The sequence below is a fragment of the Dromaius novaehollandiae genome, chromosome 2, assembly GCF_036370855.1.
Source record: "Dromaius novaehollandiae isolate bDroNov1 chromosome 2, bDroNov1.hap1, whole genome shotgun sequence".
NCBI lineage: Eukaryota > Metazoa > Chordata > Aves > Casuariiformes > Dromaiidae > Dromaius > Dromaius novaehollandiae.
This window is the reverse complement of record NC_088099.1, coordinates 143,177,235-143,195,568: the sequence shown is the minus strand read 5'-3', so window position 1 is coordinate 143,195,568 and position 18,334 is coordinate 143,177,235. Positions and strand designations below refer to the sequence as shown.

General features: G+C 36.0%; 1 protein-coding gene across 1 annotated transcript in view; it reads right to left on the bottom strand.

Moving 5' to 3' along the window:
• Positions 1-18,334, bottom strand: part of UBR5 (ubiquitin protein ligase E3 component n-recognin 5) — a 92,000-nt gene that overhangs the window by 55,357 nt on the left and 18,309 nt on the right. The window contains exons 2-9 of the mRNA XM_026119653.2: positions 17,195-17,239; positions 16,619-16,700; positions 16,330-16,406; positions 15,411-15,530; positions 11,473-11,662; positions 10,129-10,288; positions 3,645-3,794; positions 1,464-1,675 (exon numbers count right to left, since the gene is read on the bottom strand). Of these exons, the coding sequence (XP_025975438.1) occupies positions 1,464-1,675; positions 3,645-3,794; positions 10,129-10,288; positions 11,473-11,662; positions 15,411-15,530; positions 16,330-16,406; positions 16,619-16,700; positions 17,195-17,239 (1,036 nt within the window). The remainder of the gene's footprint in view (positions 1-1,463; positions 1,676-3,644; positions 3,795-10,128; positions 10,289-11,472; positions 11,663-15,410; positions 15,531-16,329; positions 16,407-16,618; positions 16,701-17,194; positions 17,240-18,334) is intronic.

Below are 18,334 nucleotides of genomic sequence, written 5' to 3'. Positions count from 1 at the left end.
AACAGCGATGCAATTGGATATCACAGCAAGTTAACTCCATAAAAGATGTTCAATAACAGACTGCAAGACAACTTCTAGAGCAGAACCTGCCGAATCTGCAAACAAGAAAAAGCCATGCAGGAAATAAAGCTAATTCAGTAACTAACTTATCTGGGCCAGAGAGAAGAATGGTGTTAACAGGAAAAACATTGCTGAAGTAGCAGAAAAAATAAACAAACAACAATGATAGTAATAATGTTACCAAAACACAGCAGTTGACATACAAAGCTAATTTAGTAGTCCCAAACCAAACTACATCTCTTCTTCTATGCTAAAACCCCAGAAACTCTCTACCCAAGCTAGATGAGTCTTTCATTCTACCATTGTAAGAAAGCAAAAGGGTCAAAAGCTGCCAGCTCTCCTTGATATAAAAGTTCAGAGTTATTGGTTCGATAAAATCATGCCTTAGCCATACAAAGTGTAGCTGGGAGGCCACCTATTAGACAAACATTTTTTAAGGTATCTGCATGGCTTAATTTGAACCATAGAATGGTGATGATAGTGGCTAAAGGTGAGCTGCTGTAAGCAGAAATGAGCCATTAAATTCACTTCCCTCTTCAAGCTCTCTATCTATATTTAGTCTGAAAGGAACAAAACGGAGACATAAGGAAAGAAAGTGGGAAACATCAAAACAGTAACCACACAAATACTGCAAACAGATAGAAACGGAAACACCACGAAAAGACGCCCCAAATTCATAAAATTTGGCCTAATAAACACCAACTCTCACTTCCATTCCTGGAAAGTATTTTCTTCATCCATTTCACCAGGCATCTAGATAATTCATCAAGAAAATGACTACAAGTACATAGCTAGCAACATATAGCTAGCATTCTATTATTCTTGGATCTTGCGTGGGGAAATTTTTCTTGAAAATGGAATTAGAGAGTCTAAGAAGTCCAGCTAATCAAAGCCAAAGGGATTCTTAAGTAGCTGCCAATACTCATTTATGTTATTTGCAGTCTTGTTTTGTGTTAACCAATACATGCCATCTTTCATTGCTGTTTCTTAAAAGCCTGATCCAATCAAACCGAAAGCATTCTGGAAAAAAAAGATGCTAACCAAAAAAGTTTTCTTTCTTTATTTCTTGTACAGAAGGATAATTTAACCTGTTTCATGAATTCCCTATTGCTTATTAAATCCTTCAAGCATCTAAGTGACAAAAGAAACTAAGCCTTACAATCTACATTGGTGGCTTAAAAATAAGAAAGAAATTAAAACAAAAGTAATAGCAGGACCATGATTGTAAGGGTGTAATTAGTTATTCATAATGTTCCCAAGTGCAAAATAAAGCATGTGCTATTGTGTTCTGTCACACACACTAAACAGAGATTCAACATGGTAATAAAGAGTAATTATTTAGAAAACATAAACAGAAGTCTACTGTGTTGCATGCAAGTAAAACACTCAAAAGTTTTCAGTACCTTATCTGGCCACCACTGCAAGTCTTCTCCTAAAGAAACAGGACTTTGAACTGGTGCATTCTTCTTGTCCAGGTTTGGTTCCCCTTCCTTACTTGTAGAGCCTCTTTCATTATCAAATGAGGCTCCATCAAGCCACCTTCGTTCACGCAAACGTAAAACGGACTCACGTTCACGCAACAGCTCAGAGTCTCTCTCTAAGGGAAGAAGGAGAACTGGTATGCAATTGGGTCACACCAGTGGGATAAAAGTAAGCCACTCTCTAGTAAAGACCCTTCAGGATGCAACTAACAGCAGTTATAACTACTCACAAAGATTAAAAATAAAGAAGTCCTGACATGCAACATTCAATTTATTAACCCTTTCAAGCACATGTACTTTAGAATTACTAAATATAAAAATAGTAAGCTAAAAATAAAGTCTTACAGTTTGTGTACTACCAAAATGTGAAAGCATATTGCTTACTTGTCACTTAAATTGTAAGAGGCCAAATACATTTAACATAGCAACTTAAGGTTTTATAGTACAATATGCAGAATTTTGTAGTATTGTTTTATCAATCTAGTAACAACAACAAAAAATACTAAATCTGTACCGTCTGTTAGATATATTTAAGCAAACCAAAAAAGAGTATTTATTAGAGAGTTTCATAACAACTTTCCCAAAAAACAATAATTTGAAAAGGTTAAAGAAAGCAAGCATTAAAAAAAAAAAACCTTTTGTATAAAAGTTTGATAATCCAACCCCTTTTGTTTAAAGCAATACTCTATAGGACTGGATTTAATAAATTAAAGTGCATCTGTTTTGAGTAGATCAAATGAAAACTTTTCAAGAGTCAGACAAGTTTTAAAAAGGATCCTTGTAGGAAAATGTTCCTTACCAAAATGCTTCCCCTCCAATTGGCCTACAAACTGTCTAAAGCCAGTATTCTGCAGTTCGCTCATGCAGATAAATTTTTTAAATCAGGTAATCAAACTAACTTTCCAACAGTCAACTATGCATGGAAAATAAGGATTATAAAATTCGTGGTAACGTCTTATATAGAATAACCTTAGGAAAGGAAAAAAAAGGAGGAATTTAGAAGGAGTTATGTCAGATGCTTAATATTTGTACATGCACATAATGCATTTAACGTATTAAGTACTTCATTTATGTTCACAAAAGTCAACTGGCATTACATGTATGAGGTGACCATGTTACTGTATCATAGTTTCAATAAATTACTCCAACTCTTGGGTCTTTTGCTATACTAGACAAATGGGAAAGCTTTTACATAAGCCAAAAACAACAGGTTGTCTTACAAATATATTTCATATAGTACTGTACTTACTATCCTCTAGCAAACATCACACTGACCCTTGACTAATAATTTTGTAACAAGCACTTAAGTGTTCAGCAATTAAAATACTGTAACAGGTTCACAAAAGGCAACAGAACTGTACTAAACAAACAATGACAGCAGAGGTTGGATTAACAGTTTGTAAATACTGTGGGCATTTGTGTAATAGCTTCAGAAAGCTAAGAAATTGCTGCATGTTCTATTATAAATCCCTAAGTGGAATATGCTTTACAAAAACACGTAGAACACCTTAACAGTGCTCAAGGTGTTATCAACTGCAAACAGTTGTCCCTGTCCAACTATAAAAATATTTCCAAAAAGTATAATATAGATTTCTTCTCCCTTCCTTGTATCTAAACATATTTCTCCTCATTCCATAAAGTTAATTTCTGCCATGGAACACATTAAGAAAGTGTAAAGAACAGTGTGTAAAGAGCAACTCCCCTCCCAACCTGATTAAGAATGCTGCATGCCATCACTTGTTACTGATTTTTGAGCAAAATTAAATATTCCTAATGCAATATATGAATTATTAGGTACTTACACTACACATTTTAAAATAAACTTATCATGCAAAAATTTTATAACACTTTGCAACATCAATGATTGAAGATTAGATTTAAAATGCATGATTATCAAGGTTCTTGCAGAACTTACCTGCTCGTATTCAGAAGCTATTAATAATGTCGATAATGAGTAACAGTCTACTTATCTACTCTATATCTTTGACAACATATTACAGTCTACTTTTGCATTAAATCAGAATCTAAACCACCAGTGTGTACTATCACTAACGTTTTGCACAGAAAACTACTTGTTACAAAGAAAAAAAGGTGCAAAATTACCTCTGGATGAGCCTAGCCTGGAAAGTGATGAGCGCCGAAAGGATGGATAACCAAAGTAACTAATATCTTCTGAAAACATAGCATCAGCATCAATAATGACACTTGGGTGAGCAGAATGTATGTCAGCATCCAGAAGAGACATAAGATCCTCTATAAGAGGAGACAAGGGTCTTAAGTGAATAATCAGCTACTTAAAACATCAGCTAGAGAGACCATCAACTCCATAAACATCAAAACAGAAAAAACCCTATCCATTAATTGAATTTCTGCTCTTCAGATTCACCAGTGCAGACTGATGTGCCTCATTCACATTTACAATCAGGCAGTCAACTAGTGCATGGAACCAGTTTCCCTGCAAGAACTGTTCCGTCAGTTATCTAGCCACATTTCCTAAATGAGTCTTACCTGAAACACATCTCTCTGCAACCCCAAAATTCAAACCTTAGCCTTGGAAGAATGAAGCGCTAAGATAAGATAAATACACGTACATATATGTGTGCTCACACACTTACGCACATAAACAGAACTCCAAAGATGACCTAGATTTAAGGAAGATAAAATTAATGGTGAAAGCTGCCCTCGTAAAGCCTCATCTTTGATACCAAAGACTGTACGTTCCTTCATGGAGCCTTTCTTTCAGAGAATGACATTGTTCAGTTCACAAGCTTGTAGCTGCAGCTCTCAGCACAAAGCTTTAAACGGTAGCAACATTAAAAACAACTGTTATCTGGAAGAAAGTACCATTGTTTTAATACAAAGATGAACTTAAATACAGTGAAAATCTTGGCCACCATTTAAAAAAAAAAAAAAAAAAAAAAAAAGAAATTCTCTGAGATACTACTGCTGAACATCTCTGAGCTATCAATATCCTTCTGGGCAATGAAGGATAGATGCTATCCGCACACAGAAGAGGCTACCGAAAATTCACACAACACTACAGTGTAACCCAGGAATATGGACTGATAATACAACCAAAAGCACACTACTGTCTTGCTGCTACAGAAAGGACAGTCCTATTTCCCTCCTGCACCCTACGGCAAGGCCCCTCCTTGAGCAGGACGCAATACTCACCTAAAGCTTCAGCCAGCCACTTCAGGGAGTTAACATGGCAGGACACACCACCCCATGGCGCGTAGGAGCAAGGCAGGAGGAGAAGCATCCCTGTCCACAGCAGCAAGCCTCAGGCTGACTTCACTGCGTGGCCAAACAGTGCTCCAGAGGTGCCATTTCACCACCAGGAGCCAAGCTGACTTAAAACGCTCCTGCTGTCAAGAGGAAGAGCCCTGCTCCCTCCCCACAAGCTCAGACAAATCTGACTAAAAATTAGATCAGGCTCCCAAACTTAGGTTACGGCTAACCCATGCAAGCACACAAATGTTCCTGCCACACAAGGGACAGGCAGAGTAGCTCCTTCTGGCAGCAGGACAACCTCAACTGCTTAAACCACTCACAAAACTAACACAAGGCTCCACACCACATTCCTCCAGAAGACACTGAAGGAGCATATATGATTTCAGTACATCCAGTTTTCTCAGCTTCGACCTCATCATAAGTTTTAAAATAATCGTAGCCACAAATCAAGATTTGGCAATGTCAAATAAAAGCATTCTTAACACTGGAAACAGATTACTGAGGGTCTTTTTCTCGGTGTCTGCAGTAGAGGAAATTAAACACAAAGGAAAGGGTATCCAAAAACTGAAAAGGAGCCAGAAGTCCGCTCTCAGACCCAGTATTAGTTCACTTAACTGTTTCATTTATTGATATTGAAAGTGTCAGAGACTCAGTCACGAGAAGTCAGAATATTCACCCTGACATTTGCTGGTTAGAACTTAGAAATCTAACACATCTCAACTACAATCAACTGTCCCCAGCAGAAAGGAAGTTCACATAAAAATAGTGTATTAACTAGTGAGACATAGGGATTTCAGAGCAAGCAAGACCAGTAGGTCAAGTACTCCTTTTGCATTATTATATTTGCACTATTAGTTATTTAAATAAATAATCCACTAAAGTGCAACCTGTGCTTTTAAAAGCATACAGTTTAGGACATAATGGTCAATGCAATAAGTTTCAGAAAGATCCTTGACAGGCTACTTGGAAATCCTAGGAAAAATATACTTACTTGGCAAACAGGCTATGCCTTACCAAAACATTTTAGATGCCATAGGGTGGCCTAGTCCTGCCTGTTTTACCCATTTTCCACTGACCTTCTGCAATACTAAAGCAGCTGTATATCCCAGCTTAGAGTGCCAACTTGTAAGCAGCACACTTTTACGAGATGCAAATGCAGCTGAGAATCTGCTATACACCCAGATATTCACTCTCTGCTGTTCTTCCCTCCTGCCACACTCACCACTCCACCACTTCTTCCTCTCTCCCTAGAAAAACTCCAACTCTCGAGTTCTCCAGCAAGCAACAAAAACAGTCCAGCAAATCGTCCTATTGCTTTTGTCATTAACCAGCCAAAGATTTCAACAAACGATACTTTGATCTCTCTTAGGAACAGAACTGGCCAGTACAGAAAAGAACTCTCCAGCCTCATTCATATCTGACAATGTTTTTTCAGCAAATCTAAGCCAGAAATGCTCTCTACAGAAAACACAGTAAGTTGTAGGACATATCCCTTCCACCATCTGAAGCACCTTGAGTTTGAAGTGTTTCCAAACCGGAAAGCAAGAATTCAAAACACCAGCCCCAAGAACCAAAATTGTGTATTTTTGGCTAAATGTACATCAAAAAAAGTGAGAAAAATCTAAACTTTATCTTCTTTGTTCAACTTCAAATCAGATTTTAATTTTTCTTCCAATATTTCTGTAAGAGATCCCCCCCATTCTTCCATCCTCTATACCAGCAAAAAAGACGCTAAAACTGGTGGGGATGGAAACCAAATCCACTCTCCTTCCAACATCACTGGATTTTTTTTTTTTAATTCTATGAGAATACAGATATAGCAGGGCAACATCAAGTTTAAGCACTGAAGAAAAACACATTCTCTGTGACTTTACTGTTCTGCTCTTTAGAAAAATCCTATGAGACAGCATTCGTCTCTTGTGCACTGTTAGACCAGAATCACATCCCTCAATTGCTGAATTAGATGGAATGATTCTTATCACCCTATTTAGGTAAGAAAGTACCTATGATTCACTAGTAACTACCCGGGCGGAAGAAAAGTACATAAACAGCAATTCAAGTACTGAGAAGATTTCTATTCCCCATAGCTGCCTGACTAGCCTTAACACTAGCTGTTATGGATTCACTAATTAAAGACTTTGCCTGGATAGATTCTGATCTGAAGTTGAGCTTTCATTATGCCCTTTCTCTTAAGGAGGCAATCATAAGGTCTCTCTCCTCTTCTCACCTGCATATTTTCATGAAATGTTCAGGAACTTGATGCCTTCAGTATCTCTAACTCTGTCAAGTTTGGATTAAATTGGCAAAACTGCAACAGTGAAGGGACAGAAATGTGCATTTTGGTATGCTAGGAAACCAAAGTCAAACAGAATTCCACCACTCATTTTTTGATGATATATGTTTATGCAAAATACTACCTAACTAAAAGTTTATCTTCCAGAAAACAACAAAATTACATACGCCTAGTTGTTTTCCCAAAAGGAAAGCCACTGAACATCCAGTTTTAAACTGATCCCTATGTTACACTCCAATTCCCATCTCTCTTCCCTGCAAACCAACACATGTAGTGCTGCAATACAAAAGCAGTTTGAAGATCTCTGAAAGAACTGAAACTTCTTTGGTCATTTAAAAAAAAAAAAAAAATCAGATGTATAATCCTCATAATACTAAGATTATCACAAATGATATATTAATGAAATGATGACGTATGTAACAAGAATTATCAAATTTCACGGTAACTGGAGGGTAACTTAGTTTTTTTTTTTTTTTCCTTTTAAAATCAAGTGCAAATTACACTGTGACTAAAAAACCTCTTGGAAGATTTAGAGGAGTAACCCCTAAATTTAAGGGTCACAAAGCACCAGACATGTAGAAGGGAGAAAGTAAAAATTAGCATATTCTTTTAATCAAAATGCAAGAGCCTCAAAAGTCCTGAGGCAGAAGTAGTCTTGTCATTTTCTTTTTTTATGCTTGGAAGGAACAAAACCAAAAAGCTTTAAAGCATTAGTTTAACATCACTTAAAAAAAAAAAAAACCATATCTCACGCAGAATCACACAGAATGGTTGAGGTTGGAAGGGACCTCTGGAGATCATCTAGTCCAAGGTCATGTAGTCCCTGCTCAAGCAGGGTCATCTAGAGCATGTTGCACAGGATCGCATCCACACAAAGAGATAAAACCACACAACAGAAGTTCCTTTATCTTTCAGAATCACTTATAAAAACCTTACTAGGAGTTGAATGTGTAAAGTGGTTATTGGTTTTCTACAGTTTTCTCCCATGAACTCCAATGTTACAAGTCCAAAAGAACATCCAGAGGCAAGAGAAGTGAAGATAAGGAGAATGCAAAGTTCTTGGAGCAAAAGATTGAAATGTTGTTTCTGTGTAGTTTGAAAGGACAGGATATTGCTCTTTTTCCAGAGTTACAGGCAAGGTTCTCTGGTCATCAGACTTTCCTGAAATCTAGCCTGCATGACTAAGCGATAAGGGCAAAAACTGCTAAATTTGTACTATTTAATATACCAGTGGTAGAGTCATAATAGCACTGACTACTATTCAGCTAGACTTCTATGCTTTGATCACATTCTGATTCTGAGGCAATTCATTTCCATGCAATACACCTAGGTATTTCTGCCCATAAAACTTAAATAACTTAAGGACAGATACAGAAGGCACAGCATGTTCTATCTACTGTGAATTACATCTTTGAAGATAAGGTTGAGAAATAGCAGGTTTTATTTCAGTGGTCATTTCTTCCTCTTTCCATACAAGATCTGGTGAAAAGTTGGCCCAGTTTCTCCATAAAGAAAAAGGATAGTGTAAAAAACACTAATATTAGAAGGCTGCAATCTCTTATAGGAAAAACTAGCCTACAAAGGGGAAAAGCTTTAAAAATTAAGCCAATGAGTAAGTGTTTTCTGGGCAGCTACTAAAGACAGTGAAATCTGGCATACTACTTTAACCCATCTCAAATACAAGAGACTCAGACTGTAGCCTGGGCATGCTATAATAAATGTGAGCCGTCAGAGGTTTTCAGATGGTCCCAATTAACTGATCCCTATGATCTCAAGAAGCACCAAGAGAACAGTAATGCTGCAGAAAGCTGGTTAGTATTGGTTAAAATGAACTTTCACTCCAAATGATTACTAATAGTGAATTATCTTCTGAAGGCAATTTCTGGAGGAATGCATTCTGGTATGCTTAGAGGAAGAACTCCTGCTTTGAATAAACGGACAGAGTTAAAAGAATTTACTTCCTCCAGTGGATCTGCCTAACACTACGAAGCTGATCACTAAAAATCTACACTCACATCAAGGATTTTTCACCCTTTTCTACAAGTTCAACCAGAGGATTCTTCGTTCTACAGCAATATAAAAAACCTTGTCGGATGCAACTGAAACCAGCAGATGTAAAATTGATTACAAAGCCTCTGCTGCAGAACAAAAAAACCTCTTTGTCTAACCACGTGATCAACAAGATAAAGATGGAGGAAGCCCAAGAGCCTTCCTGGTGAACCGGATGAGCAGAAAAATCATCTATTAGAAAAATATCAAATTACCATTCTGACACTCAAAAAGGAAAGCTAATGTGTAGTCAGAATTTAGATGTTTTCTTTTCATACAGCACACCTAACTAGAAAAATGCAAACAGCAGACTTGGCTTTATGTTTTCAAGTAGGTTGATTCAGCAAGAGTCAGATTACTCATGTTATTTAGCCAATGCAAAAGACGACTGGAATTCTTTTCTAAAAAGAAATTGCGTGAGATAGACACTATTTCAAAACTACTAGACTTCAGTAACAGCATTATACCTTACATATATATATATGTATATATATATATATGTATATGTATTGCCAGAACACTATAGCATTTGAGATGAGGAATAAATTCCCAGTCTAACTGAAAGAACTGTAAACTGTTTTACCCTCACTTGAGATATTTGGTTAAAAAAAGTTGTATAACTTCTGCTCTAAAAACTGTTGCATCTTAAGAATACATTAGCAAATAAACATACAAGTTGCTAAGCAATTTTAGAATTAGCTTTTATGAGCAAGCCACACAGCAGTCATCTCATCGAGCAGCAATATACATATGCAATGCTGATGTTACAAAGCCCAAAATTCACTTTCGTGCCACCCACAAATAGAGTCAACAGTTATTCTTTAAATGCCTCAACTAATCCCTCCTTACATCCCAGGGCATCTTTTGTTCTGTGCATCTTTAGACTTCACTCCTATAAGCAAAGGCTGTCTTTGCTGCATACCTCGCACAGCATGGAACATGCTGTCAATGCTTAAATACAGGAAAATAAGAACACTTCAGTGTTTTCTTATTAGTTTGCAGGATACAAACCTCCAGGAAGGTATGATTCACTTGCTGTGTCATCCCCATCATCTCCATCTTCATCATCACGACTCAACAAATTATTTACAGCAAGGTTTACATCAAGATTTGTTCGCTGGAGTTCACGAATAATAATACTTCTGGACTTCCCTTGTAAAACAACTTGTGCCTGTAAGAGCAGAGCATAATTGGTTACTTCTCAGCTCACCGACCACCACTCCCAAGATAAGAAAGCTTAATTCTGGAAGCAGTCTAACAAAAAGCAAGAGTGTTACTATTGATTCTTCAGAAGTCAAACACAGTACCTGCAGGCAAAGACTCATGTAGATTTTTCTAGGTATCTTATACTAGATACTTAACTTCTTCTCAGCTAACTTAGACCACTGAATTCCAGCTTTGGGGCTGAATTTCCTAATGCGTTAGCCTCTATAAAGGCAGAAGCTCCCAGCTTTTACAGAGTTTGGAATTCAAAAAGGGAGAGGAATTTAAAGTCACTTTGTCACTGATGTGTCTAAAATACTATGCCTTCTAGCTCCTGCCTTGTACAGCTATGCTATATTCCATCCAAAGTACATGGGCAGCTAATCTTTGGCACACCAACTACTGGTTATATTCCAAATCACAACCAGAAACTTATTTTAAACTAAGAATTAAAATGCACTACTTCTACATATTTTGAAGGTACTATTTTATTCAAACATGGAGAAAAATATTGTTTTAACAAATTCCATTGAATCAAGCAGTGTAAAGTCCATCAGCTTATTTGGGCTTTGGTTCATTAAGGGGTAAAAGCAGAGTGATTTATGCCCAGCATTTATCGGCTGCATTTACTAAAACATTAAGTAGACATATCCATGAAGAAAAGCTATTAGCATTTGAAGAGATTAAATATATTTAATGACTCTCATTTAGATTGAAATTAAACCATTCCTTTCATCCAACAAGGAAAACAACATGAACCTGCTCCCCTTCTTTATGCTCCTTCAAGAATCCTAACTTTATAATCTATATACTTGATAAGACACTCAAAAATATATATATATATATATATACATATATATATTTTACTACATTCCCATCTGCAAATAAACCACGCATGACATTCTTCATCAAAATTAAGCACAGCCTTTGTGTGAGAGGAAGCTTGGAAAATTAAAATTCTGGAATCTAAAAAAATTTATCACTCACATTACGGATTTCAGAATAAAAGAATTCAGCTAGAGAAAGTCAATCTTTTTAATTATACGCCATAATTCCTTGGAAAAAATACACTGCTATTACAACATTCTCCTGTTCACATGCTATGAGAAGCTGTCAAAGTTTTTGGCACCAAGAGGCTTGTAGCTCACATACCTGTGAAATGAGTTCCTCTGGAATGACTGATGCTGGAATCACTGGTTGTGGCTGACTCCCCAGCAGTCCAGATCCTCTGTCGCGCCCTGTGCGTATAACTCTGGTCTGCCTTCGGGAATCTCGAGCTCCAGCAGACGATCTACCAGAAGATCCTCCTCCACTTCCACCAACCCCTGAACTCCAGCGGCTTCTAGAAGATTTAGATTTATTTATTTATTTATTTTTAAATAGCAGCATACTTTCAGGACTATTTCAAGAAGTATGGCTTCAATTTTATTATGATTATTCTGTAGACATTCTCTGAAAGATCTGCATATTGACTTCATAAACAAATGCTATGAAAGTATCTCTCAAAACTAATGAGAACAGCACCAGGCAATTGATACAGCTCTGAACTACACAGAAGAAACATGCAATATGATTCAGATTGAAAGTTGCACTTTTTCCTACTTGTATAGCTGTGTGAATGTATACACACACGCAATCACACACACACACAATTCCTGGAGTTTCTAAAAGCAACAGTAAAAGCAGCATAACACCAAACACTCAACTGTTACCCTCCTACTATAAAAGCACATATAAGCAGCAGCTTCATGAACAGTGAACTGTGTTTGACAGAAGGTCACTATATTCAGATAGCTCTTCTCGAATTTCTGAGATGTGATTTATATTGAGCAACTGCTTATGATTACACTGGAAAAATTAAGTAATCTTGATTGCAAGATAATTCTTACACTAGATACTGCTCTGATACGTGTAGATGGTTTACAAGAGAGATTCTACTACCGGATCTATTACTCTTGGAGTAATCAGCATCAACTGTATACATCACAAAAGCATGTGCGAACTGACCGAACAAACAGCTTTTTCTTTTCAATGTGTCAGTATCAAAAAAGGGAATATAAAACAGTGCCTTCTAGAAATATACAACTCACCATTATTACAACTATCCACTAACTTTAAAACCAGAGAACTGTTCCAAATGAATCTACTGTGCAAACAAATCTAGATACTCTGTGGTCCAGAAAGGCTAAAGACTCTAGTTTATTCCTCAAAATAAACTAAATTTTGTTGCAGAAACCTACTGTAAAGAATACTGCATATGGCATAACTGCTATTCAATCATCAGTATCAGTAGAACTTTTCTGCTGTCAATCACCCTACACATCAGCCTCCTTTCATGAAAAATAAAAAATTTAAAATAAGATCTGGTGTCTAGTTAGTAAGGGTGGGAAGGGGAGAGTATTTTATCTGAAACAATATTCACTGAGATGCAAAAAAGTTCACTTTAAAGTATAGCTTTCATATCTGCAGGTAATAATAAAGACGAATAATTAAGTCTTACATTTTATGTTTTGATTACTTATTTTTTTTGGACAAGATCATAAAATTAAAGAATAGCTCAAGCATCCGTTTAAGATGATGCCCTGTCTCAGAGAAATCTGCATTTTCAGGATCCTAGCCAGCAGCTACACAGACAATGACCCAATATGAGACAATAAGCAATTCAATGACAGCTTCAGCGCAAATGCTTTGTCTCATGAGTTAGAAAGAGCTCACCAAAAAAAAAAAAAAAAAAAAGATACTGGTGAACATGAAAGAAAAAAAGAATGAAAGAAAGAAAAAAAGAATGAAAGAAAGAAAAAAAGAATGAAAGAAAGAAAAAAAGAATGAAAGAAAGAAAAAAAGAATGAAAGAAAGAAAAAAAGAATGAAAGAAAGAAAAAAAGAATGAAAGAAAGAAAAAAAGAATGAAAGAAAGAAAAAAGTGTGACATATTAAATAAAATGAGCCAGTTTGTTTCTAAAGGTGCATTCTTGCTATTGGGAAAGAAGCTGAGGGGAAGCTAAGTTATTTCTACAGAGAAAAATTTTCAATTCAGCTCTCAGCAGGGAGGATGTGGGTGTAGAGAGAAGCTTACACATTATATTTTAATACTTATTACTGATGCATTTTTCTGTTTTTAAGTTATAAACTATCAATGACAAACTTGAGAGGGCTCTAACAGTTAGAGACATTTATATTCTTATAAGAATTAAAAAATTACAATTGAATCCTAACCTGAGCATTAAAAGGTATCACTATGTCCTTTAAATTCACACTATACTAACTGTATACTGTACTACTGCAAGTTAGATCAAATTCAAGGAAACCCACTTGCTTAGCACACTGCCATTATTTTTAGTGTAAGAACAATCTGATTAAAATGTGGTTTAAAGTTGTTCTTTCAAGAAAAACCCAGAATAACACATTTAATACTCTTAGAAGAGCTAGGCTTCATTCCCTGACCTCTTCGCAACGTTTAATATACATGCCTTTAAGAGTTCTGAAATCTACTGATCGACCTTGATACAAAAAAAAGTTATCTTCATAAAATTCACTTCCCAATTGTTCATAAATCTTTTTCATCTGGACTCTTTTCAAGTGGACATAAATTCACTTGAAGTGCTATAGTCTGTCTGCCAGATCACTTTCTTTAACTTAGCTGTTTGAGAGGGTAGATCTGTTATGAAGAAAAATCTTAAAGACACAGTTATTTCTACTAAAGCTGTTTAAACCTAGAATAAGTATTAGTACAGAAAGGAACTCTTTCTGCTCTTTTCTGCTCACCCACTAGTTTCCCACATATATCCACTGTCCACTAACATGCTATCAGTTTTCCAAATCCAGTGATCTAACCTAAGCACTCAGCAGGTTGCATGTTTTAAGATTCAAATTAATAAGCATTCCTTTCCTTTAAGCATACCATTTAGTATCGACTGTTACTCTACTAGTTTGGTGAGTTTCAATCATCCATTTCTGAGCTATGCAAGAGAAGAAATTGCAAATTCTTCAGGGGTTGGTTTTACATGCCTTCAAATAATTTTAACTGATTATGCTCAGGTAAAAAATAAATAAATAAAAAACCCACATTCCTAGTCTAAGAAAAAAAAAAAAACTTACATTTTTCACAGTAAGTTTTTAAGCATGACACCATCAGTTTGCCTTTAAAGTCCACCACACAGATTTAGGTTGGGATGCATGAAGATTTCACAAAAAGTTAGGGTGGGGTAGGCAGATCTTTCATGCAACTAAATCCCAGATGAAATTAGCTCATTTGGTAACATAAACAACAAATTCACTTTGCAGGGGAAAAAAACTGAAGTTCTTCCCTTTTAACAAAACGTTCATGTAAAAACTGCAGTTTCTAAAAGTGAGTCTCCTTAGTATAGCTAGTAACCATAGGAAGCAGCTCTGTTCAATGCCTTACAAAAGCATATAATGAAAAGTCCACTGTAATTATGTAATGAAGATTAACTTACATTGCTATGTAAAGGGACACCATCAATTCTAAAGCTGATTATTAAAAAATAAATAATTTGAGTTTGTATACTGTATTTTCAAGTTCTTTTTTCCAATTTTAAAGGTTCTGAGTCACAACTTTTTCCAAATGTTTCCTTCCTATTACTATGTGTAATACCCTAATAAAAAGCAGCTCTTTACTTGGGGCAGGGGAGAGGAGGGCACAATAAAACTGACTGCATGAAAGTCTGTCAATACATGTAGTAAGATTTTTTCCTGTATAAATACACTCATTTTGCTTCATGCTACTATTCTATTAAATTGATAGTGTCCCTCTTAAAAAAAAAAAAAAAAAAAAAAAATTTTTCAAAACTGAGGAACTAAACATTCAAAAAAGACAACACAGCCAAAGCCAAGTTTTTCTTCACACATGCATCAGAATGTATGAAGAATGCTCCATATCCTAGGTGCTCAAGGGTCACTTGCATATCTGTTATTTTAACAAAGTCAATAAGGTTTTTGTTACACCCTACCTATACAACTGCTGTAATTATACGTTCCCTTACACATACTGCATACAATTTATATATGTGTATACACATATACTCAAATATGGAACAAACAGATTGCAGCCTCAATCCTATCAAAACTTACCCAAGGGTGTTGCCTGCCAGTCTGCCCAGAGTTTCAGAACCAGACAGAAACCATGGGGAGTCACTAGTCCTGCCTGGCCTGGATGTCCTTCCTGCCCCTGAGCCACTGCTCAACTTTGAACTGAAAGTAAAAGATGGTAAATCAGTCACAAAACAATCCCAAATGGGTTAAGAACAAAACCTGGAATCCCAGGTCTAAATTCTCAGGGACTTAGTCTGGTAACATACCAGCTTAAGCAACACCCTTGGGGAATATTCCAAACTAATCTAACTGTATGTTAAGATGTATGCTGAAAAAATAAAATGGAAAGCATGCCTAACAGATCTTTCTTACACCAGCAATCCATAATAACATAGTTTCAAATGCACATTAAGCTAATCAGTGATTTGAAATAGCCACTGCACTAAGTGTTTTCAGTTAGCATATAAATACAAATTGTCATTGCCAGGTGTTCCATCCGTAAACCAGAGCCTAAGTACACTACTTATATTAAGAAGTTTTATATCCAAATATGATCACACACTCCTAATAAGGAGAACTTACCTGGACCAAAGATAACAGATCTAGAAAGCAAGTCCCTCCAGATGGGACCAGTTTCAGAGCAGATTCTACATGGGGCTTAAAAATATAAGCCAGCTTCTTTCATGAAAGTTGTTTTGGGGGAGTTTTGTTTGGTTGTTTCTTTAAATTAAAGAGATCCTGTATCACTTCTTTTAGAACCACATCTAGTATTTATTCCTACACCAGTTTGTCAAGCTATGCTGTTCGGCTGCATCACCATAACCACTACATATCAACTTCAAGTACCCATTTCAAAGGCATTCTAGTTTAAAAACAAAACAAAACAAACAAGCTGCTTATCCAGTTCAAAAGAATGATATAATATAAAGAAAATGTAATAAAGAAAAGTATTTCTTACCCATCATTATTATCAGGTTTACCCAATTCCAGTCTGTCTGGCTGAACTGAAAAACCAATCCTGCAGACTCTACCATCCTATATTTAAAACAAGAAAACCAGGTGTCCAAAATTGAAATACAAGACAGAATTACAGAAAAAAAGAACACACACACACACACACACACACACACACACACACAAACAGCTCTTCAGTTGCTGAAGAATGTTGATCAATTTCATGTTAAAAGAATTAGCTTGAACTGTATGGTTTCAAGCTTGTTATCTCAACAGATTTTGGAGTAATTTACCTCAAGAAGAAATGCAGCATGATTTGGTCCCACCACACACTGTTTAATAGTAGCCTGTTCCAATACATTCAAAGGGGGGTGGCTGAAAACAAAAAGTGAGCATGTATAACATTTTTAAACTTTTAAAGTCTGAAAAAAAAAAATAAGTGGCATATGGAAGGAACTGTGCAGTGATGGTTACTGATATAGAAACATTCAAGAATGACTAAAAATGTACATTAGTTGAAGCAACTATGATATATTTTCAGTCATTAAGCACAGAAAATGCAGAACAAAACCTTAAAAGGTGATAGAAAATTTTTCATTTTATTTGATCAATAATAAATAGGGACTATACATCAAAATTAAGGAGTTGGTCTATAAGGTGGCTGTTTAATAATAGACTATATCATGATTGAAAACCTAACATTTTCTTCCTTACATAGTAACTGTCTTATCTGAAGCATTTCTGAAGTTCAGTATTAGTATTGAGCCTTTCTAATAAGGCTGTATCTACAGTGCAACTCTTTGTTTCTTGTTGGTATTAGAAAAACATACTTTCCTAGATGGCTTACAGCAATGCCTGATATGTCTTACCTGTTTAAATTATATTTGTTCAGCTTCTCTGAAACTTCCCTTAATCTGAAACAAAAAGAAATGAAGCTGTTGTTTGCAAGATATCCTCCACTGAATACAACATTCACGTCAGCAGCATGCTTATGGCTTTTTTTTTTTTTTTTTTTTTTTTTTTAAGTTGGCAGGGATACTACAACATCCTATACACTGATTGACCCAAATACCTAATCCAAAATTTAACTGTTCAACAAAGTGCAAAACAACAGTACCACGACATTACAGCAGGAGACAGTGAAGTACGTTATGAGAACAACGTACCACCACATTTAAATGAAGTTTAATATAAATACTAATTGGTGTTGGGACTCTGCATCAGAACTGGATGGTGTTCAGCTTGAAATCAGATTTTTGTTTTGGAGGGTATTTTTTGGTCTAGGGTTTTACACTTCCACCTATTACCATGCTACCCAATCCATGTTTTTGCTTGCATTTCCTCTGAGTTTTTCAAGTCACTATATATAAAAAAAAGCATCGCTCCTGCTTTGTTACTACCATTTTCCAACTTTACACACAAAGTAAGCAGATGAAGCAATAAGCATAAACTGTAGATATATTTGTGTTTCTTGGTATAAATTTGAACATAGTCTCCCTGAGCAAACAGGATTACCATTTTCTAGGGAATCCAAACATGTGGTTCAGATCAAAAATATGACAGTAAGTTCTCCAAAACAGACAACACAGGAAAACAAATGCACAAAAAAGCTAGTGTCAAAAGGGACAAACGATAAGCTTTCATGAATACGATAAATAAGCCAGATAAAAGTTGCTATCATACGTGGTGTTACCTAAAACAGGTACTAAACTAAAGGCCTTACTAAAAGGGAAAAACCAGTTTCTAAAAGGTACCTGCACCTCTATGCCACCTCACCAAATGCAGAATCCATGAAACACTCCATCTTAGAGGGTACGGTGTCCAAAAATAGAAACCAATACAGGCATTTCTACTTTTTCACCCACTTAGAAAAAATCCTCTCTAGGCAGCAAAGACACTCTCATAATACCAGGCAGGCAGTTCAGGTGAAACATGTGCTCTTTTCTTTTCAAAGATGACAAACAACCTGAAGACATCCCTAAACAGTTTCCAAATTTAGTTAGAACACT